The sequence below is a fragment of the Mytilus californianus genome, unplaced genomic scaffold (assembly GCF_021869535.1).
Source record: "Mytilus californianus isolate M0D057914Y unplaced genomic scaffold, xbMytCali1.0.p SCAF_4, whole genome shotgun sequence".
NCBI classification, from domain to species: domain Eukaryota; kingdom Metazoa; phylum Mollusca; class Bivalvia; order Mytilida; family Mytilidae; genus Mytilus; species Mytilus californianus.
Genome location: NW_026262690.1, coordinates 119,442,197 through 119,467,367, shown reverse-complemented (window position 1 = coordinate 119,467,367; position 25,171 = coordinate 119,442,197). Strand labels below are relative to the sequence as shown.

At 32.4% G+C, this 25,171-nt stretch overlaps 1 protein-coding gene across 1 annotated transcript in view; it reads left to right on the top strand.

The window, feature by feature from the left end:
• The window catches only part of LOC127699209 (centromere protein F-like), a 38,771-nt gene extending 15,203 nt beyond the window's left edge, over positions 1–23,568 (top strand). The window contains exons 8-17 of the mRNA XM_052202978.1: positions 1,431–1,643; positions 2,250–2,401; positions 2,949–3,076; positions 3,878–12,921; positions 13,664–13,855; positions 15,316–15,702; positions 16,163–16,282; positions 17,606–17,762; positions 18,891–19,343; positions 20,063–23,568. Of these exons, the coding sequence (XP_052058938.1) occupies positions 1,431–1,643; positions 2,250–2,401; positions 2,949–3,076; positions 3,878–12,921; positions 13,664–13,855; positions 15,316–15,702; positions 16,163–16,282; positions 17,606–17,762; positions 18,891–19,343; positions 20,063–20,259 (11,043 nt within the window). The 3' untranslated portion in view covers positions 20,260–23,568. The remainder of the gene's footprint in view (positions 1–1,430; positions 1,644–2,249; positions 2,402–2,948; positions 3,077–3,877; positions 12,922–13,663; positions 13,856–15,315; positions 15,703–16,162; positions 16,283–17,605; positions 17,763–18,890; positions 19,344–20,062) is intronic.
• The last annotated feature ends 1,603 nt before the right edge of the window (positions 23,569–25,171 follow it).

Genomic DNA, 25,171 nt, shown 5'->3' with positions numbered 1-25,171 from the left:
TTCCAAGCTTAACAGTTAATTGAATATATCTTCTTAATGAAAAATAATTAATTTCATGAACATGATAACAGAGTAGTTTTTTTAATTGAATTGTATATACAGTATAAACATGTAACATACACTAAGAGGTTCCTGACTGGTAATATACATATATATAGTGTATATGCAGGGAGGTTGATATATTTGCCTGGTGCATATGCATGGATCTATAATTAGATGACATACAGAATCAAAAGATATTTTTTATGTTCATATTAATAGAAGGGTTAATAATATACTTGTCTGTTTTCATTTCATTGTTCTTGTATTTTGATAAATTCTTTAAAAAAAAAAAAAAATGGTCACTTATAATGGTTTTATTTTTATTTTTAGTGTCGACTGGACCAACTTTGCACTTTTATTTATATTTTTTTTCGTCCCCTCGACCCTAATTTTTTACAAATTTTCTCGATAAACAGATTAAAAAAAAAAGTCTGGCCTAACAGATATAGAAATATGAAGTTTTGGTATGATTGCCACCAGAGTTAAAAAATGAAGTGGTAGTAAGCGATTATAGGCCACTGTACAGCCTTCAACAATGAGAAAAACCCATACCATATAGTTGGCTATGAAAGTCTGTAAAAATATTCACTCTAATGTTACCAATATTGCAGGAAGGGCCAAAGGCATGTAAGCCGAAATTGTCGGCCCAGAAAAGCTTCTGTGTAGCCCACCACTTTAAAAGACATGTCTCCATCATAATTTCTAAGCAGAAAATTTTGGTGGCATTTTAAACAATAATTTGGAACAATACACGAAACATATTATAACTACAATTAATTAGTGATAACTATTTAATTTTCTGTTTGGCATTCACAAGAAAATCAATTTTATGAAAACGAGGACAATGTCCTAGCAGGAAACTGTTTAGTTGAGTATCATTTTGATAGTCATTACTCAGTCCAACAGGGCGATACTCGAGTATTTGAGTTCTCGTTGACATCCCTAGATAAAACTGAGAGATGACATGAACTAAAGAATACAGTTGATCATTCTTAAAAAAATTCATCAGTAAAATTTCCTTAATGGTGTACTTCAAAAGACATGCTTACAGTATACCTGTTAAAATATTTTATTTTTATGACCCACAGTTTTTTCTATTTTGTTAATCACAAATCTTTGTGAATATGTATTTATATGGATCAGAAGTAGCAGTTCAAGTTTTCATGCTAGGCATCTCTGCCATTTTGTACCCTTCTTCCTTCCTAATCAATTATGGCATAAGCAAACACCACCAATCAATCAAATCCTAATCAATTAATTGGTTTGTTTTTTTTTTGTTGGCCAGAATATGTATGAATAATGGACACTGCAAGCATTAATCAACAGTTATTATTATTCATGTCATAAAGGGTACTATATCGATGATAATTACTTTACTTTTATTACAGGCACTGGCTAACCAGAAGAAGAAAGTAGAAGAAGAGAAGAATTTAGGAGCCTCACTACAAAGAGAGATCCAGAATATGTCTGAGTCATGTGAAGATGTAGAGAAGAAAAGACAAAAAATAGCACAAGAACTTCAGATTAAAGATAATAAATTATCTATAGTGGAAGGGCAGCTCAGTCATGCAAAAGCACAGCTAGATACAGAGTTGCAAAAGGTAAAACAAAAGCATATCACATAATTATAGGTAATCCCTATGCCAATTTTGTGAATGGGCTATCTAGCATTCCTAGACTCAGTCAGTGTTGCAAACATTCAGGTTCAGTCTCTTGTTAATTTTTTATTTAAATTAACTACTTTGTTAAACCTTCATGGAATTTTACAAAATTTTGATAGAAACTAGTCATGAACAAGAGAGAGCATCTAAAGTATTTTTTTTTTCATGTACATGATGTATGCATATATTTAATTCTGACAAGTCATTAATATTTTTTTTTTTTTTTTTGCAATTTACATAGTCAGGATTTATACAAGGATATAGGGTTCTGATTTGGAGTTTCAGACAGTTGCAGGTCTTTTCTTTTAGCTTTAGAGTCCTTCAAATATTAAAGTGTTGAACAAATTAAACAGTATAATTTATGATTTCTGCTATCCAGTGATGTTAAAATGCATTATTGCTTGAAGATGTACTCTGAAGTTTTAGAATAGTATTTTCACCATACAATCAATTTGATGTCCAGAGAAACACAGGTTTTTTTAAGTTGTGGGTACAGTTGCCTAAAGCCAAAACAAAACATTTGATATTGATTTCTTTTTTTGACAGACTGGTAAGCTACAGATAGAACTAGATAAAACCCAGAGAGAACACCAGGATTACATGAGAAAGATGGAGCAGACTGCTGCAGAACAGAGTAAACTACAACAGAGAGCACAGATGGCTCAACAAGAATTACAACATACCCAGGAAGCTATCACGTAAGTACTGGTGGAATGCCTAAAAGTCAATAATATCTTCATTGGTTGTTGTTGTATATATGATTGCCAATGAGACAACTCTCCACAAGAGACCAAATGACACAGAAATTAACAGCTATAGGTCACCGTACAGCCTTCAACTATGAGCAAAGCCCATACCGCATAGTCAGCTCTAAAAGGCCCCAAAATCACAAATGTAAAACAATTAAAACGAGAAAACTAACGGCTGTGTTTATTTTATTGGTTATGTTGTTCTTGTCTTTGTTTTTCCTTATACAGTAAATTTACGCCAAGGGGATATTTTTGGTTGACTTGTGTTGTTGTGTTGCTGTCTTTGAGCTTTTAATAAACGCATGTTAGAATCAGCATCTGAGTTGTTGCTTTTATTTAACGTTTAAAAATATTAAATAAAAAGAAGCTTTGAAAATAACTGATTGATCCATAATTTTAATTTCAATATTTTGTTGATAGTACAAAATTGAGATTAAAATTTTTGTTATTCTATCAATAAAATTGCGTATTTTAATTAAAATGATATATTTTTCAGTGCACTGAAAAAGTCAGAAACGGATCATCAAAAGAAGTTGGAGTTAAAAACAGAAGAGCTAGAAAAATTAAGGGATGAACAGAAAACTATAAAAGATTCAATTACAGAGAAAGACAGAATGATGCAAGGTACTATAAAGGGAAATATTATTTTGTTTAAAACTTAAACACCACTCAACCTGAAAATTATGAAAAAGGTGAAACATGGGTTGAAAGCCTACATGTATACTCAACCATAAAAGAAATGCACCACCATTTATTTCATTGAAGAGAACATTCTCTGTTGTACATAAGTTTTACATAAGGGATTGAAATGAGTATTGATTTTGACTTCATATTCCTGGAGTCATCAACATCTATTACAGTAGCTGAAAATGAACATTTCTGAATTTTCATTTTTGACTAAGAAAAAACATTAAACAAAACGTTTTGCCAAAAAATGGGAAACCAAAGTTGTGTGTATCTTTTCACCTGAAAGCAATGAAAATAACTGATGTTTATTTCTTAGTCTATTTTTTTTTTTGCAATTCCCAATTTTAAATTGACTTATCTCTGACAATTTTTTGTGGACTCTTTGTTATTGTAGACGAAATGTCCATTTTTACCATTTAAATAAAAAATTCCCAATGAAAATTGAAAACTAAAAACGAACCTTTAAGGACACTAAATGGTCTGTAACTATTTTTTCCAATTCAGAGATTGAACTGTAGCATATTTTTTAGTGTTCAATTTCATTCACAGTCGAATGACGAATTCATACTATAAAATTCAACAAAATAAATATTTTTGGTGCATTTTAATTATAGCTATTGTGATGAATACTAGCATAACAATTTCTCGTTCTGCTTAAATGCTGTGACATACTAAACCATTGAGATAATGTTACATTTTCTTCCTTTGTATTAAATTTTTTTCATAATTTGATTACAGAGGCTAAGAAAAACTGGCAGCAGACAGAACAGTGCTTGAAAGGAAACCTCCAGGAGAGGGAAAATGAGGCAAAGACTGCTACAGAGAAAATGTTATCAATGGAAAAGGAGTATAAACAAATGCAGAACGAGTATCAAGGATTAAAGAACCAGATCAGTGATAACAAAGCTACAATCGATAAAAAGGATAAAGAATTACAAAATGTTAATCATCAGTTAAACCAATGCCAGGAAGAGTTGAATACACTACAGTCTAAACTGACAAAAAGTTCTGAGGATTATCACTGTCTTACGACAAAACATGATCAACTACATTCTAGTCACCTGACCATGACCAGTCAGATTCAGGACTTCAAGAAACTGATGGAGAGTAAAGACCAGACCATCGAGGAGCTGCAGGGTAATATGGATAAACTAGAGAAAGAGAAGGAAGACAGAGAAAACGAACTGCAGACAGAGATCACAGACATCCATCATAAACTTCAACAGGCACACACAGCAACAGAAGAGAAAATCAAAGAAACAACTTCACTAGAAATGCAGATTCTTTCTGTTCAGATGCAGGCAGATAGTTGTACATACGAGAGCATGGAGAAAGTCAAACAGATGGAAACTGAACTGAATCAGCTGACAACAGACTTAGAAAAGAAGCAGGATGTACTAGTTTGTAAAGAAAAAGAATTGTCTGAGTTTGGTGAAAAGTTTAACGACATGAAAAAAGACCATGATGAAAAATGTCAACAAAATGGAATTCTGCAAGAGAGTGTTGACTCCCTGACTGGAAAAGTTAGTGATTTAACTGCTCAAATTGATCAGATAAAGAATGCATTGACACAGAAGGACAGTGAATTAACAGATTTAAAGCAACAGGTGGCCTCAGTTGAGGACAAGGCTTCACAAGATTTGCAGATCATGTCTACTGAGCTAGAAACAGTCAGATCACAGGCCAAGGAGGTTTCTGATGAGAAGGAAAAGATTGCTGATATACTCACACAGAAGCAAACCCAGATTGACGAATTAGACAAAGTACTTTCTGAGTTAAGAAGCGAAAAAGATGAACTTCATCGAAAATCAGTTCAATTGACTGAATCATACTTGGACCTTACGGAGCAAATACATACCAAGGCTACACAGTTAGAACAAGCAAATGATGCTCTGTCTCAATCAAACTCACAACTGGAGATAAAGAAGGAAGAAGTTCTGCAATTACAGACGGAAGTGGACAGTCAAATTTCTAAGAAAGACGAGATTATTAAAGAAATGGAGAATCATGTTAAAGAACTAAATGAAAAATTAGAATTGTCAGAAAATACTGTTGCTATTAAAGAAGATGAAATCAAATCCTTGAAGGAAGAAGCGATTGAATTGCAGTCTCAGACTACCAGCTTTGGGAAACAGCTCCAGAGCCTTAGTGAGGAAGTTGTTAGTTTGAAATCTCATGTGGAAAATTTGAAAGAAAAGCTTTCCAATGCATCTGAAACTGTAGATGCAAAAAATTGTGAAATGGAATTGGTGATGAATGAACTGTCTCAAATTAAAGAAGAAAGTGGGAACCTTGTTAAAGGACTGGAAGAGCGAAATGGTGAAATTTCTGAACAGTTAAATAGATTGTTAGAGGATAAGGACAAGCTTTCAGAAATTGTAAGCTCAAAAGAGAAACAGATTGAAGACTTGGTGAAAAGAGACATTGAAGGAAAAACAAACATTGAAAAGATGATGAAAGATTGTTCAGCATTACAAGAAAAGAATGAGGCACTAAATACATCAGTGTCTGATCTGACTGCAAAACTTCAACAGGCAGATGAAACGGTAACAAGGATGTCAAGTGAACTTCAGGAAAGTTGTAAACAGTTGGAAGAGATCAAAGGACAAGCAGCTGAGGGACATTTATCATTGAACAAGAAAGTCTCAGAACTAAAACAGGAATTACAGGATGAAAATGTTAACAAAAATAAACTTGATGACGTTCTAAGAATAAAAATGGAGCATATTTCGTCATTGGAAAGTGAGTTGCAGGAGGCTAAAAATGAAAATAAAAGTAGCTCAATTCAATGTAGTGAACTGACAGAAAAAGTGTCAGCTTTACACGATGAATGTGACAAAGTGCAAGAGCAGCTTCAACAAGCCAGTGATGCTTTAGATTCAAAAACTAGTGAACTTCTGAAGCTTACATCTGAAATGGAGGATCTAGGTAGGGAATCTGGAGAATTGAACATGAAGCACGATAATGATAAAACAAATCTTTGTCAACAAATCTCATGTTTGACAGAGGAGAAAGACAAACTACAGCATCTACTGGAATGTAAGGAGGAATCCTACATGGCTTTGGACAAGACTTTGTCAGAACTTAGAACAGAACATGAACAGTTAAATGAGAAAGCTGGAAATCTTCTGAGCGAACTGACTGATTTACAGCAAGTTCACAGCAATAGCCTGTCTCGCATGCAACAGGCAGAGGAAACTGTTACCCAGAAAAATCAGGAATTGTCCAATATGAAAAACCATCTTGACAAGTTACAAGAGGAAACTGCATTGACATTGGGAAACATTTCATCTGAAAATTCAAAACTAACGGAAGATGTTGAGAAGATGAAGGTTGAAAAAGAGAAACAGGGAGATTTAATCAGAGCATTACAGGAGGAGAAATCATCATTAATTAAAGAAAAGGAAACTTTGAATGAGAAGTGTCAGCAAATGCAAACAAAACTTGACATGTTACAAATGGATTTGGAGGACCAAGAGGAAGGCATAAATGGAGTTCAAGAAAAGGCTGAAAAATTAGAAGAGATTGTCAACAACCTTAAAGATACATTACAAAGTAAAGACACAGATTTGAAAGCTGCTAAAGAAGAATTGAATAATGCAATGTCAAAGATAGATAATCTTACCCAAGAACATGAAGATCTTACAGAGAAACATCAAACCATTTCAGAACAATTTGATCAGCAGACAACAGCTATGTTAGAACAGACGTCATGTCTCCAGCAAGAGAAAGATAAACTGAAATGTCTCCAGGAAGAATGTCAGACAATAAAAAATCAAATGGAAACCCAGAATGTTTCATATGGAGAGAAAGAGCAGGAACTATCAGAATTGACAACAAAATGTCAAGGTCTTGATGGAACCGTGAATAATTTGAAACACGACCTTGAAACAAAAAGTCAAGTTTTACAAGACATGGAATTGAAATGCATGCAGCTGCAGGAAAAACTAGAATCTCATCAGGACAAATTGAATGAAGGAGAAGAGAGAACCAGTCAGATGTCAAAACACATGGCTGAATTAGAAAGTCAGCTTACAAGTACTAGGGCACAATTGTCAATTAGGGTAGAAGAAACTGAGTCACTCAATAATAAATTTTCTAGTCTGATGGAAGAACTTGATGATAAAAACAAGGCAATGAATGAATTAGAGTCCACCCTGGCCAAACATCGTGAGGCTATACAACATTTAGAGAACAATGTGATGAATGTAACATCGGAGAAGGAGTCACTGTCTGTCAGTACGTGTAAGGATATTGAAAACATGAGAATCAAACTTGAATTCAAACAGGATACCCTGGAACGTAAAGTTAGTGAACTACAGAAATTACAGATAAACATAGTTGATATGGAGAAAACAGTACAGAAATATAAAACAGATTTGGAACAGAGAAATACAGATTATAAAAATCTTTCTGATAAGTGTGCTCAGCTTCGAGAGTCCTTGGACAATTTAACGCAAGAAATGTTAGAAAAGAATGAACTAAGTCAAAGAATGCAAGATTCTTCAGACATGATGGAAAGTAAGTTGAAAGAAGTCTTACAGAAATGTAACGACAAAGAAAATGAATATTCTACTGAATCTAGTGCACTCAAAGGAAAGTTGGAAAAGATGGAATTGGAGATGGATGAAAAGCAAACACACATTAAAGAACTTAATGACAGAATTCGAAATATGCAACAAAGCTTTGATGTTAGTAAAGCAACATGTGAAAAACTGACACCAGAAAATGAGTCTCTGAAGCACGAACTCAATCAGTCTAAATCAGAAAATATTCATTTGAAAGAAAGACTGGAGGAATTTAGTGAAACTCTGAACATTCATAAAACGAAAGGCGTCGACATGGAAAATGAATTAAAACAAAAAATTGACCAGTTATTGAAGGAGAAAACTGATCTGAAAGATGAAATGAGTAAACTTAGTACAGAACTAGACAGTGCTAGTAATTTGTGCTCAGAAAGACAAGATGAAATAGACACATGTAAGAACACTGTAGCAAATCTAGAATACCAACTAGAACAATTTGTATGTAAAGCGGAAGTTCAAAACAAGGAAATACTTGAAAATTCTGGTGAACTAAAATCACTGCAAAATCAGTTCACAGCATTGAATGAGGAGAAGGACAATTTGATGAATTTAAAAGATCAACTTGAAAATGACCTCAGTGTCTGTAGGAATAAACTTGGTCAGCAGGATGAATTGTTGGGAGAGAAAACTTCTGAAATTGAAAAATTGAAGAATTTAGTTGGAATGATTGAAAAATCTAAAGAAGACTTAGAGACTGACATTGCCAGACAAAATGAACAGTCAGGCATGCAGGAAAAATCTTACAATGAAATGATTCATGAACTTAATTTAAAGGTCGATTCACTCCAAGGTCAGCTACAAAATTCTAAAAGTGAGATGTTAGAAACAGAAGGTCACATTAAGGAGTTGAATAGGGAGAAAGATGACCTGGAGATAGCAATGTCATACAAACTGGAGACCATCCAAAACAGACTGAAGAAGACAGAAAATGAAAAGTGGGAACTGCAACAAGAATTGAACATATCCAAAACAAAGGAGGCAGAACTTGGTCTAGGAATAACTAGTAGTCAATCAGAATCAGACTCACTACAACATCAGTTAGCAGAGATGGAAGAAAGTCTTACAAAGGCCAGGTCAGATGCGGAAAACCAAGATCACAAGTTCCAGGAAGAGACTAAACAGTTAAATGATCAGCTCAATACAGTCAGGTGGGAGCTGAAGCACAAAGAGGAACACTTGTTTGAAGTTGAAACAAAACTGGAAGAGATGACAACAGAAATTGCCAGTAAAGAAAAACTGTTTAATGATACCAAAAATAAATCAGAATACAAAAGATCTTGTATGGCAGATAAAATTACCAAGTTGGAAAATAATCTGAAGGAAAAGCAGGACGAACTTGAAAAATTACAGAAAGAGATTCATAACTTCTCCATTCAAAAAGAAATTAATGACTCCGAACAGAAACAGATGCTGGACATGCACCAGAAGGAAAAGAACGGCATGATGACTGAATTTGAAAATCAGATGAGTATAACAAAGAACAAATTTGAAGAGGAGAAGGATGAACTTAGATTAATGTTGTCTCAGGTGGAAGATGTATGTTCACATTCAGAAAAGGAGTTAGAGTCTGTCAGATTGGAGTTAAATGACTTGAAAAATATATCTAATGTCAAGAGTGTTGAGGAGTCACAAATGGTGGCTGGTCTGAGAAATGAAGTTGGTGAACATCAGAATATGAAACTAGACTTTGAACAGCAGATAGAGAAATGTAATCAAGAAATAGCAAGTTATCAAGAAAAGGTGAATGGTATGGACCAACTGATTTGTAATCTTCGGTCACAAATAGAAGAATTACTAGTATCTGTTACAAAAACTGAGGAGGAATGTAGTACAAAGGTTATTGAGGTGGAACAAATGTCACAGAATCTTAATACTATGGAGGAAAAGCTTGAGGAAGAGACAAGTAAAAACCAGAGGGAATTACAGAAGGTACAAAGAGACCTTGAAGAAGTTAGATTATCTGTTGAAGAGAAAGACAAAATAATTAAAGATTCTCAAAGTGAAATTAATTGTCTTGTCGCTGAAAAAGATCAGTTCATTGAAAATATTTCTAGACTAGAGAGAACAAATGAGACATTGGAAGAAAAACTTTCAAGTCTGCAACAGAACCTGTCATCTGTAGCCTCAGAGAAGGCAAGTACAGAAATGACTGCCAGTGAAACTACATTTGCCTTAGAAACAATGCAGAATGAAGTTCTGTTGCTTCAGGAGAAACTTGTGACATGTGAAACAAAGATGTCATCTATGGATGATGAGATGAATAAATTAACAGTGGAACGGGATGATCTTAAACAGCAGCTGCTTTATATTACAAAGGAGAAGGAGTCTACAAAAACATCATATGATGAACTTGAATCTCAATCTGAGCAGGAAATTACTGACTTGAAAGAAGAGTTATCTACCTTGAAAAGTAAATTGATGGAGGAAGATACTAAATTTAGGGAAAAAGAGAATGAAAATATTTCTCTTCAGACTAAAATAACTGATTTGGAGAACAATGTTACTGAACTTCAATCTGAAACAGAAAATTTAAAACAGAAAATAGATTTTCTTTCTTCAGAGTCAGGTGAAAGAAAGCAAGAATGCTTTGGAATTGAACAAAATCTTAAAAATTTACAGAATGATCTGGGTCAGTATGAAAGAAAATGTTCAGATCTGGAGTCTGAAAAGATATCTTTAGAAGAAAACATTACAGCAATACAACAGGAGTTGGCAGTATCCAATGAAAATCTACAGTTAATGAAAGATGAATTGTCATTGGTGAAAAATGAACTTATTTCAACCAATAGTTCGTTGGAACACAAAAATGAAGCAATAGAAGAACTCACCAAAGATATAAATAGTTTGCATGAAACAATATCTATGAAGGAGATCGAAATTCAGGATCTGAAATCAAATAGATCTTCTCAGAATGTACTTGAGCAGAACCAAATGAAAGAAGTTAATGAAGTTCAGAGAGAAGTAGAGCAATTAAGGCTTCAATTGGAGGAGAGAAATCAGGAATATGACCAAGATAGTGTAACCAAGTCCAGCAGATTATCTGAATTAGAGTCTGAACTCGATACAGAGAAGGAAAGGGTATGTTTCCTTACCGATCAAGTTGAAAGTTTAAAAAACGATAAGGAAATGAGTGAAAGGAGCAAAGCTTTACTGGAAGAAGAAATGTTGAGTCTTCAACAGGAGAAGGAAGATCTAGAAAATAAACTCATAGATAACATCTCAGAAGTGAATGTGCAGAAAGATCAATTTCAACAGTTACGCAATCACATTGAGCTTCTGGAAAGTGAGAAGAATGATTTAGCCACACAGATTACAGAGTCTCAATCGCAGCTTATGTCAACACAAACATTCTCACAAGATGTTCAAAGTCAAATGGATGACCTTTCTAATATGAACGAGGAAGTAAAAAGTCAACTCACAATAGCCAAAGAGGAAAGGGACCGGTTGCAGGAACTTTTTCAGCAATCGGTTGAGGAATCAGAAAGAAGGAAGAAAGAGCTGGAAGGAACAGTAAAACAACTTCAACAAGAAATTGACAATTTTAGTACTGATAAATCTGATCTAACTGACAAACACAGAGATCTGGAACAGAAATGTAGTCAAATGTTGGTTGAAATTAAAGATCTGGAAAATAAAAACCTTGACCTCACCGATCAGCTAAGGACAGTTGAAAATGTTAAGTCTGATTTGGATGTTAGACTGAATGAAGTTCAAAGTTCTCTTAAGGAGAAAGACATAGAATTAAAGGACAGTGAAAGAATGATGAAGGATTTTGAAAATGAGGCACAAAATTGGAAAAATCTCCATGATGAGCTAGTGAGCAAAGATGAAGAAAAGAATGTTGCTGGAGGTAGATTAGAGGCAGAACTTTGTGAACTCAAATCTGACAATAAAACTCTGAATGTAGAAAAATCTGAGTTGTTGGAAAAAGTGAAATATTTGACGACAGATTCGGATAATTTAAGAATGGAAATTGAAGCTTTGAACATGGAATTGTCAAATGTACGAACTGACAAAGACAATCTACAAAGTGAATTTCAGCATTTAAGTATAGAATTTGAAGAGAGTAAAAATCAACAAAGTAAATTATTTGAAGAAGCAAATATGTTGGACAGTAAACTGAAAGAGGCTATGAATGAACGTGAAAGACTTTTGTCAGATGTAGAATCGATTGCGCAAGAGAAAGATGTTTTGATTGAAACAGTTGAAACAACAACAAAAGCTGGACTCACAGATTTCAAAAACACACTGGAAAAACTTCATGACACTATAAAGAAATACGAGGAGTCCCTTCAAGCTAAGAGAGCACTTGTTGTAGAAAAGGAAAACCAACTATTAGAAAAGAGAAAAAATATTGAGATGTTAACTAACCAAACAGAACAGAAAGATGGTGAAATAGAAAGACTGACAGAACAAATAGACGGATTAATAAAGGAGAAAAAGGCTGCAGATTCTGATATTGAGACATTTAAAGACGTAATTGAAGGACTTGAAATGGACAATGAAGCTCTTACGGCAGAGAAGTCTTCTTTGGAATCAGAATTGAAGATTACCAGTACCGAACGAGATGACCTAATGTCAAAGGTTAAGAGGTTAAATAAGGAGGTGAGAGAAATTGAGTCTCATAAAGACTCTCAATATCAAGTCGAGAAATCTGAATGGGACACGTGCAAAGTTGAACTAGAAAATAGAATAGAAAGTTTAAACGCTGAACTAATGGAAATGCAAGACAAACAACTGACTCTTTCACAGGAGGAGGATGAATCAAAAGTTGAGATCAGTAGATTGCAGCAGAATCTTACAGAGTCCCAAGACCAGTGTCAAAAGTTTGAAAATCAAGTTATCTCCCTTAATGGTAGAATTGATTTACTGAACGCTGAATTTTTGGAGACGAAAGATAAATATGAAGTATTACAAAAATCTGAAAGTGAACTGAAAACAGAGAAAAATCAAATACTTTCTGAGTTAAAGGAAAATTCTGAAAACAGCTCACAATCAATTGCAAAATATGAACAGATGGTTGAGGAAGTTAAATCTTTACAGAAAGAAGTGCTATCATTGACTAGTGAGAATATCAAATTGGAACAACAAAATGCTACCAAGGAAAGGGAGAAGGGTGAACTTCTATCACAGTTCTTGAGTCTTGAGGATCAAAAAGCAAGCCTTAAGCAGACTAATGATGCCTTACTGCTGGAGGTAAGTGTATAGAGTTCAAGATTACTTATGAAATGAACAATAAACCATGGAGGTCTTGATAATATAACAAATCAATTGATTATATTGGAAGACAAGTTAAAAATAAATGACTGAAGCCATGACATTTATATAAGCTAACACATATAACTACCATTAAGCATCCGCATGAATGAACCAGAAAAGGAAATGTGGGATAGTTGCCAAGGAGACAGAAACCCAATAAAAAAACATCTAGAGGTCAACATATAGTCTTCAACAATTGATAGATGTCAATACAATTAAGCTGTAAATCACAAAGAGTGTTAAATACTATCTTAGGAAGTGGTTTAACTTTAGATTAAAGACTTGCACAATACACATATTTGTCATGCTCATGATTATTTTTCTTCAAAATATATCAAATTTTACAAATATGTAATGAAACCCTACTCATTTTCATTAATTTTAATTGAATATTGAATAATATAGGATATCATTAGCAGTAAAATTGTGAGATTGATTCCAGTCCAGTAATGTCATCTGTCTGATTCTATCCATTTCTTTGACTTGACGTTACGTAATGGACTTACTGGCCAACATCATGGGTATTTATATGATTTATTAATGATGGAAATTAGGGGACGGGTAAGTCATTGGCTGATGGTGCAGTTGTTTATTCAACAAAGTACAATTAACTTAAAGTAAGAAAAAAATATATCCTAATGTACTTAACCGTTCTGTTTATTCATTATGGTTTCTGTAGGTGAAAGATGCAGAAAATGAACTGAAAAACAAATTTAGTGAATTGGATACCTGTAAAACACAACTTATAACACTGGAATCACAATTATCTAGTAAAGATGATATGCTGTGTTCACTCAGACTGGACCTGACAGAAGCACAAGCTTACCAAGAGAGATATACACAGTCTAAGCAGCTATTAGATTCTACAAAGGTAAATAAACTGAAAAAAGTATGTTATATTCTCAAGATGTAAAGGGCTAATTTTAAACAATCAAAGACTACTATTCATTTATTTTTGTGGATACCAATTTTCTTAGGTTGAGGAAAAGTATTTTCGTGGATATTTGATTTCATGGTTTTGCCAAAGTCTGCATACCAGGCTATAGTTCTTTGTTTACCAAAGACATAAATTTGTGGTTTACCTATGAACATGAAATCAATGAAAACTATTATCACTTGAATTTTAATGATTCCGCAGTATAATGCCTGAACAGAAAAAAGTAAAAATGTCAATTTTAAACAAATTTTTAATCTACCGTGGTCTATAAATCCTTAAATGCAAAAAGAGAAATAGTCAATTCCAAAATTGACCTCCATTTTCTAATCAGAAACAACATCTTAACATTTAAAACAATGTATTGAATGGTTTTCAAGAATAGAAAATTTTCTTTGACATAAATTTGATTTACCAGTCAGGGATATAACTCTATAGGGTTATTACAGAAAAATAACATACATTTGTTATTGTGGACTAAAAAATTAAAGAACTGTGATAACATATGTATGTTACATGTTTCAAAGGGACAATATACATCATTAGTTTAGTTAAAATGCATACAAGTTCTATTGATATTACTGTTGTCTTTATGTATACTTAACTATTGAAAGATATAACAGTTCATAGTTTGCCAATTTTGTATAGTACACCTATGTTATTACAGAAAAAGTATGCCTGTAATAACTAAAGGGTGTTATCACAGCTTCTCTATATCACTCCAAAGCATTTGCTGAGGCATACATCATGCTTAATTACAATGTATTTTAATTCATTGTAAGAAATAATGACCAGAGCATGTAATGAGGTTCTGCGCAAGCTTCCCAGTAATTCCCAAGTGTCTCATATAATAAGTTACATTCCTTTAATAACTAAGCCTTGTTATTACAGCTAAATTTATCCCTTAAAAGCCTTGTCTCATTGATTTACAATGGTTAATCAAAAATGTATTAATTTAATTGAAAAATTAGTTATCAAGGCTATGCATTTAGTTTCTGCGCAAAGTCTCAAGAGTTCCCTAGAGCCCACTATAAATTAAAATATTTTTGATCTATTTTACAAATAACAAACATATGTTATTACAGATTTATAAAATTTAAGGAATAAAGAGTAGACAACTCATGAAAGTATCAGTAATAACACACGCAAGTTATTTTCTGTAATAACCCTATAGAGTTATATCTCTGACTGTTTACCAAAAATATTTCTTAATATTTCGCGTTCGTCATCAGGAATTCAGCTAGAAGGTTGGACAGCTCCAAGTTAGACTTCCTGTTTACTACCCAAAAATTTATCTTAAAATATATTTTTCAGTTTTAAATTCAAAAATAGAATTGACAGTTTTATTTACTTGAATGATGTGTTCTTTGAAAAAAATGCACTTATTTTTTACACAGGCTGAAATGCACAAAAAGACGGAGATTATGGAGAAGGAGATAAACGAAAAGAGCAAAGAATTGCAAGTCTGTATTAAAAACCATGAAACAGAAATCCAGAATTTGTCTCAAAACTATGAAGCACAAATCAAAACAATTAATATGGAACATAAAACAGAGATAAAGAAACTTGAGGAGACAAATTCTCAGGAAATGTCTAAACTCAGTTTGGAACATTCAGAGGAAATATCTGAATTAAAAAATTCTTTGAGTAAGATAGAGGAAACACAGGTTGTAAGTAATGAGGTGGTGGAATTGAAGACTTCATTGGAAAAAACAGAAGAAGAAATAAAAGAATATAGAGAAAAAATCAAGGCACAGGACGAAGAAATACAGAAATCTTCTGAGGTATTTTTTTCTTTTTAAAATTCATCTATCCACAGGTCAGAAACCATTTGTCATTTGTCTTAACTATATCTTTTATGTTTCTTTTGTAGAGAATTTGCTTAATTTTTTTCAGTACATTCAATTTTTTACAGTTGTTAGAATTTATCTATAAAATTTAACAGAGCTTGTTGGCTCCTTTTTTTGCTCCTCAGTAAATCTGATTGATAAATATCAGTTTTATATCAGTAGCTGAGAATAGGGTATATGAAACCTTCTGACAAAAGTTTTTAAATCTAACAAAAAAATGTAGAAAAATACCTTATTTTTTTTACCTGAAATTTCCATATCTGAAAAATCGGTGAAAACATGATAAACATATAAAATGATAGATCAAGTGAAAAGAAAATGTCAGATTCATGCAAAGATGCATTGTGGTTACTGGCTTATATAAATTACAAATATACAATGATATTTTATCAAGGTTTTGATCAAATGGGAAAGCAGATGTTCAAGGCTTCAAACAGAACTAACAGCAGAGAAGTCGAAATATATGAAGCTACGTCAACAGCTAGAAAGAAAATCTCAATCCAGTGACGAGACAGTAAGTTTACTTTGTTTTATATACAATGACAGGGATGTTTGGATATCTATACAATCTCTGGATTTAAAGGACTTTGAAAACCTTAAGACAAATGGAACAAAACCAGTTGCATTTGATAAAATTTGTGCACCTTATTTCTTCTTTATTAGTGATTACTTACTCTATTGACAAAGTTAGAAATAGACATAATCCATTTCAATGCAAGTTGTTTGGCTATCATCTTCTAGTATGGAATATTTTAATCACCCACCTACAACTGTAATATTCTGTTCTGCTCTGTGTGTGTGTGTCCATTATACAGTTTATCACTTCGTCCAGGATGCAGGTGCACTTGACTCCAATCTTAACTGACTATGATTGTTAGTTTTCCGACTTCCTCCGCAAATAAAACTGACCTCCACAAAATAGCACAATAGCGCTGGAAGTGGTGTTAAATCCCAATCAATCAATCGATGAAACAATCTGTCCAGGGGTCCTTCCCCTGTCAGGTTTAAGTTTAGGTTTAAGGTAGCTGTGTCTCCTTTTAACAAGGCAGACATTATGTTCTGGGCCAAAACTTTTATCTTTTGACACTGGCTCATGATGTTTGGATAAAGGCGTATTACAATAAGACGTTTTATTAAATGACTATAAATTTCTGTTCTCTTACTGGCTAAAAGCCTAGGAAATCGTCTTTGATAAAACATTATATTCATCATGGCAAAAATCACGAGGTTGATATAAGATTTGTAACAGCGTCAGTGTACCTAAATATAGATATTCCAAGGCAAAGTCAATGACATAGGTTTATGATGTCATGTAAGTTTGTGTTTGTGTTTTTTTTTTTTCTTTTTCTTCTTGTTTTCAATGTATTTTTTTAGTAAGCTTTATTGAATATTTCAACTTATGAAAATTAGCAACTGCAAAAGCAGATGATATATTTAGTAGCAGTTTTAAAACTATCTTGAAAAAATACTAGAAAATTGAAGAAGGATAAAAAGTCATATAATAAAACAATTGTTGAATTTTGATTTCAATTGATACAATAATTTATCAACCCTAGAGATATGACACGGGGTTGATAAATCATTGTATCAACCTCATCAATAGTCCATTATTGTAAAGTGTTGCATATAATTATGACAGTCATGTCACTTTGACCTTTGACCTCATGGTCAAAATACTTTATTCATTGATTTTGACCTTTCGTTTCCCTGGAAAAATCACTTTTTATCCTTTGAAGTAGGCTATTGATATTTGGAGCACTGAATGAGAATGTTGACCTAGATGTCAATGTTGATTTGCATTTGTGTTTATTCTTTATATTAATTGTTAATATTTCAGAGTATAAAAGAATTGGAAGCCAAAGTGACAGAACTAACAGAGGAGAAAAACAAGGTTATTGAAGAGTGTAAAGAGGCCTTTATTAAAAGGAATTCACTGCAGGCTGAAAACAAACGTCTGTCTGCCACGGTCAAAGCTTTGTCTCATAAATTAAAAGGTACTTGTATTCAAATAGTTAATGCCTAATTACTGGCAAATTTAAACATCAATGACAAATAAAATGAACCTAAACATGCATTTCACAAAAATTTGATATCTGGAAAAATGAATTCATCAGGCTACCATACTTGAAATGAAATTCAGATGAACAATAATTTTCTATACACAAATGATCATAGTTTTGTTGCAGTCAACTTTACAGTTTTACAATGACAGAAGCATTCACAGGCGAGAGACAGAGATCTACTGAACCCGTCACAACTTTATACCGTTGAAAGGGTTGAGTAGACATCACTCCTCACGATATACCTGATTTACAGTGTCTTAATTTTTTGTCTGGCTGTCCTTCTGTTCGTCCATCCCTTTATCCAACCATTATTTCCGTCACACTTTTCTCAGGTACTATTGAACATAATGACTTTTTATTTAGCCAGCAACTTAACAGTGATGAGTTGCAATATTGGAACACTTTTCAGATCTATAGGACACAAACTTTCTGTCTGTAGAAACTTTGAATTTTATAACATGTACCTCTGAACAGAATTACTTAGAATTCATTTAGTAGCTTGACAAATGAGTTGTAATATATGAGCACTTTTTAGAGCTGTATGACGCACTCTTTCTGTTTGCAGATACTTTAAATTTCCCACTATGTTGAATCAACTAAATATTTTTCTTCACATTTTCTCAAGAACTACTGAATAGAATGACTTTAAATTTGGTAAGCAGCTCAACAGTAATGAGTTGCAATGTGTGTTAGTCTTTTTGACCTGTCAGACACCTATATCCTGTTTTACGATATTTTAAATTATGAGTGGGGTATGCAAAGCACAACAACACATGCTTTCCTGTTCAAATTGTGTGCAAACAGTCAATTTTTGTTCAAGTCAATGTCGTCATTTGATAGGTATATGAATTGTTACTTCTTCCAGTTCCTTGAAGTAACAAAGTTCTATAATTTACGTGTAAATCATACTACAAACACATAAAACTGTATGGTGGCCTATAGTTACTAACATCTGTCAATTGTCGGTTTGGTAGTTATCTCATTGTCACATCTTCTTATTTTTATACTGACTGTCTATAGTGCTCAATTGTATCAAACAGAATTATGTTTTATTTACAGGAGACCATACCAAGCCAGTATCTTCTTCAGAAGAAACAAAAAAACCTACACAATCTACTGTTTTAACTACAAAGACTGATATCTCAGAGACAAACTCTCTAGTTAGTGGAAAATCTAAAATTATAGATTCAAGACATTTATCATCATCAAATTCTAAAAACAATCATCCAACTATATTTAGTTCAACAGACTGTGCTATAATTAGACCTACTCCTAAACATCCTGCGGTTAGTCAGGAAGTGACTATGTCTTCAGAGCAATCCGAGTCTGGTCGTAGAATGAGTATTTCCAAATCAACTAGTTCTTTACCTGCAGGTGAATCTAGTCAGAGAATGACTAGATCACATAGTGTTGCTGCAGTTCAACAAAAAACAGTTTCTCCTTTGACAAAAATATCTGAAAAACGAAAATTGCCACAAGATATAGAGAACAGCCAGAAGAAGCTTAAATCAGGTTTGTATTTCTTCATTCAAATAATTCCAGACAAGATACATTTACTAAAACTCTGTTGTATATTTAGCATATAAATAATGTGTAAACTAGTTTTATATATCAGTATTAATACTGCTTTCTAAATGTGTCTTGCAGAACTACAGTTTTGGGAAAGTTTGAATATAATTTTTGTAATGACCACCTGTTTGTCTTTGTTAAAAGTTGTGTACACCTACATATTCCTTAATAAAAGTTAGATTTTCTTAGTTATCTCCCCTTATAATGCTATGCTGGAATTTTTTGTTTGAATCAACAAAATATTCTGTATTCGTGAAAACAAACCTCAAAATGATATCATAAAACACATGCTTTTCCTCATTTTGTTGAGAAATCTTACAAATTAACTTTCTCAAAATTTGGACGTTTTAGGGCTCTGGACCACTTGTTTTCTGTTATTTTACAATTCTAGATGGTAGAAGACACCCAATTTACCTTAATGAAGCTTCCTCATAATCTTCACCTTATAATGCCATTGTGTACCTTCTTAATATTTTTTTTTATCTGAATTAGTTTTGGGGTTTCCTCAATAGCAAATCATGGTCTTTGTAGGGGGCATGTGTATCATTTTGTCAGCTTTACTTTCAGTACCGCTAGTTCAGTTTGATAATGTGTATCAGAAAATTGTTTAGATTGTTTGTAATTTGTGGACATTAACTGTACATAATTCTTTTTTTCAATAGATTTCCATGTAGAGAAGAAGCCACTCAGTACGATAACTAATAGTCCTTTAAAGAAGATACGGGAAGAATCACCTCGTGCTTTACCAAAACGTACACTCAGTTTAAAGCGATCCCCTGAGGTACGAAAAAATCTAAGACGTCCGAATAGTCCAGAAGAAACAAATAATACTGACAATCAAGACTGTAAAGTGTCATAGCAAACTTATTTCAAGATTTGTATTGGGTCAATAGCTTTCAAGGACTTTACGTGGTATAGTGTGTTCAGTAGCATTCAAGGACCTCATGTAGTATTGGAATTGAAATTATAAATGATTGATTTTTTTCTACTTGTAACATAGTTTATCATTATATTGTTACTATTGTATATCTCTGTGCTTGTTTAGGGCTATTCCATTAAAATGTATGTGGGAGGGTAGGAAGGGAAGTTTAATTATTGAATGTGGGTCATGGGTCTTTTTTCCGTATGCGTCTATTACCATTATGCAAAATTATCTAAAAAATGGTTCTTGGTTGTAGGGATATTTTGAAAGTCCCTTCCTACCCTCCCACATACATTTTAATGGAATAGCCCTTACAACCTATATTCTGTGCTGAATTATTATTTTGACAGGATTATGTATGGAATTATCACAATTATATGAAATAGAAAAAAAAACATGATAAAAGTTTGACATTAAATGAAATAAAAGAAAACATTTTATATTGAATGCTTTAACAAGAAAACAAAGAATAAGTTAGATCATTTTACACATTTTTATGCTACATAGCAAGAATGTAAAGGAGTAGGTCCAGTAAGACCCCTTTCTTCACAATTTTAGCATTTGAGTTAAATTTTAGACGGTTTCCGTCTTAAATGGAAGTGGCCGCATTTGTGTTCATTCTTAATATTTAAATGTAAGTTGTATTTGATGATAATACATAATATATATAAAGGATGAGAGTGAACAGGGATGTTGCCACTTTCATTTTTGACAAAAACCATCTGAAAAGTGACATATTATTGCATATTTGATAGATTTTTCATATTTAAGCTTGAATCTGACTGCTTTAATGATAAAATCAGTTCAAATCTGTCACATAAACTAATTGAATCGACTGAAGTAGACACTTAAGTGTTTAAAAACTGATCAAAATCTTTCATCAGATGAACCTGAAATTTGAGGCCAAAATCGGCCCTTACCGGACCTACTCCTTTACTATGTATTCTATGAAATTATCTGGGTTATCTCCCCTTTTACAAATTTTTGAAAAAATATGTTTTTTTTGTTTTATTTTGGCAAACAGTTATTAAATTTACTGCAATCAAAGATGGCAGCTGTTGTTATTTAAAAGATTGCAAAAAGTGCTTTGATAATTTTTAATTGACCTATTTGAGTATTTTATTTTATCTGTGAAAAGCCTTACCTCATATTATATTTTTCCTACATATTTCCTAAAAAAACTTACTTATTTTGTTTAACAGATTATTTTGCAGATATGTATAAATCATTTCATTATATTTTGACCTAGATATGTAGTCCTCTAATAATGTGTTATACATTCACTTTTACATGCAAATGCAATGCTTAAAGGGAAAATAGTTTATTTCCAAGTATCCATATCTGATAACCTATAAAAAAAAGTTGATGTATTTTGATTGTTAAAGATTCTGTTATTATTAGGTTAAGTTTCAGTGGAAGGAAATAACTACGCTTCTGATAGGTTTTTATGTTTAGCAGAAAGAACAGTATACCAACTTATTTCACTGTTACCCTTTTTTGGTGAGTAGTCCTTTTTAGACTACGTCACGATTTATTTTCGTGATTTTTGTAAATTTGTTACTGTATTCATAAATGAAAAGTGTGATTTTTTTACGACAATTTCTTTTTGCGTTATTTGTCTTGTCACGAAAATAAATGGCTTAAATAAAATTACTTGATTTACAGTATATGCCAGAAAACCTTTAGCAAGACATTGTCTAAATCTTTTGACTGTTTAAGCGATTTTTGTTTTATGTTACTTTTCTTTAGAAAAAGAAAAGAGTAAGTCAGTTTGTTATCCTTTAAGTTGAATATTGAATTGTTGACTTGTATGATTTTCCGGAAAAAAAACACTTTCCTAAAATGATGTCTGCTATATGCTTATGAAATAATGAAAATATGTATTCAAACTCTATAACAAACCCTTGTAATGAATATATATTAAAGTCTCAAGGATGGTACCTATAAGAAATATACCAAAGAATATCTAATAGATAGGCTATTTCTATGTCAGTGTCAGTCATTTTTGAGAATGCTGTTAGTATACAACACATATGTAGATATTTCAGTTGAAACAGCAAAAGAAATTATATAAAATTACTTGGATAAATTTAAGGTGATATTACTTTCTGATGTAAAGGTTATAGGGGTTATTGAACTTTTTCAATTTTATTTGAAGGAATATGCAGAATTCTTAATAAGAAAGTTAGTGTATTTGATAATATATTTATTGAAAAGAAGTTTTTTATTCCCAGCCTAAGATGATAAAAGAGCATTACCTTTTCTGGTTTGTGCATCTGTTTGGAATTTAGTTTGGGTTAAAAATAGGTTCAAGTTTTGGTTTACGGTAGTTTGTGGGTTTGTGGTCACATCAACTTGAAATTTAGTACGCATGTTCGTTTTGCAATTACCTGCACACAAAAACATGTAATTGTGTAAGCAGGGTATTATGTCTTATGGACAAATATTCTTTCAACTAATATACAGTTGGATCGAATACAACTGCCTTTGTTTGTTATTGATTTTAGTAGTGTGTTGAATCAATTTTAGTTTATCACATATGTGTATGAGGCTAATCTATGTGGTGATTTTTATACAAGTTTCATAAATATTGTGAAGTCTCTTTTTATCATGTGAAGAAAATTATTCAAGTAATTTGTATGTATATATATATATATATGAATCATTGTTGAAGCCATGATGGTATAAATAAGTTGTTTAAGCCAGAAGTTACATTATTTTCAAATTGTTTTACTAGTATGGTATAAACCAAACAGTTGCAACATACAAATTTTCTTCCTTATTTATTTATAGATTTGTTCATAGAAAAATTCAATTAGACTAAGTTATAAAAAATAGTATTTATTATCTATGCACTGTTTCTACATACTGTTTAAGAAGGGTGTAAAATAGTAACCTTATAAAACTGCATTGATGATACTTTGTTTTAAACTTTGAAAAATAAACATCTGTGAGTATGTGACTAACACAACAGTGTAAATTGAATGCTACGAAAAATTAATATGTTTCCATTATATTCACTTTGACCTCTGTCTTTACTCTGTAATCTCATTACAATTTTATTACGCATGTCTATACCTTGTATTAGAAGTGCAACCTACAAAATGGTGTAAACCAAACTTAGGATATTTTGTATATAATGTTCCCCACCCAGTGACTATATTGAGTTATTACATGTTATTGTTTTGTGTTGTCATATTTTTATTTTGATGTAGTTATTATTTATAATACAAAGTAACATTCTTTTATGATTCTTTTCTATAGTTGAGGCAGAGTTGGAAGAAAAAGACCTTGTCAGTTGAATGAGAATATAAATTTGTCTTTAGTTCTGTGTCTGTGAATTAGGCATGTGTGTCAGTTGCTGCTTTTTGGCTGTTCTACTTTGACTTTTTTTTTTGCTCACATTCCCATAGGACTAGTGTGATCTATTTCAACCACTGTACTTTGGTTCTTTGATCATTAACTTTTGCTTTTTAAATTTTCTGAAAATCTAAATGAACTAGGTCAACCTGCAACAAAAATTCCTTATGTTTTCCCAGTCAAAATGTAAAAACATGAATGTTACAGGTAATAATGGATTCTTTTTACTCAATTTTCAAAATTGTTTTTTTCTGAAATAACTATGAAACATTAAGAAGATGTGATATTGGTAACCAATGAGACATCTATCCACCAGAGGCCAAATAACATAGATGTAAGCAACTGTAGGTCATTGTACGGCCTTAAACAATGAGCAAAACCCATACTGTATAGTCAGCTAAAAAAATCCATGGTATGGCAAAATGTATAACAGTTCAAACCAAAAAACTAACGACCTAGTTAATGTAGATAAACAAATATGATCGACAGCAACCAATGACAACCACTGAATTACAGGCTCCTTACATGGGACAGGCACATATAAAATGAAGTGGGATTAAACATGCTTGTGAATGCTCAACCCTCCCCTAACCTGGGACAGTGATGTAACAGCACAACATAAGAAAAAACTAAAAAAATCAGTTTAAAAAGGCTGCTTGAGTCATCATATTGATAAAAAGAACCAAAAAACCCAAAGTACTTATCTGATACTACATGTAATTGCAGTTACTGAAAGCTAGTTCAAAGCCAATTACAACTAATAAATAAATCATGTTTTCCATAAGAAAATCAATCAGGATACATCCAATGGATTAAGTGTAAAAACTTCAAAATAGTCTTGAGAAAAACATCAGTTGTGTAATGCCAAAATATAATAATCGATAGGTTGTGAGACCACAAGCCTGTGTTTTTTTTTAATGAAAGAAATAATATTTAAGGTCATGAGAACATTTTGGGGTGATTGGATCACATACATGGTAGCTATGATGCTGTATATGTTCTTGATCTTCAAAATTGGAAATCATCTCTGCTCAAATTAATAGCCGTAGCCTGGTCATACCTTTTTTAACCAGACGTTAGCCAGCTCAACAATTTGTTCAATGTATGTAATAAGGTCATTTTAATGAGAACCACTAATGGTAAGTCAAAGATATTTGGTAGTTGTATAAGCATTGACACATCTTATTTTCCCCAGTGTAATGTGTTGCAGGGGACAGAAATACCGGTAGTCAATCCGTCAGGTCTTGTTAGCACTCTCACATGTACAATTCTTGCCAATTTTATGAAACTTATATTGTAGGTTTATATCAGCAATGTCTTGGACAAGTTCTAAAATCTGTGCCAATCAATTATTTTTAATAATTATGCCCTTGGGAACATTAATTATATGGAAAATTGCATGGTTAGCGTCCTCATGTTTACAATTTTTGCCATATTTTTATGAAACTTATATTTTTTACGTTTATATCAACAATATCTTGGACGAGTT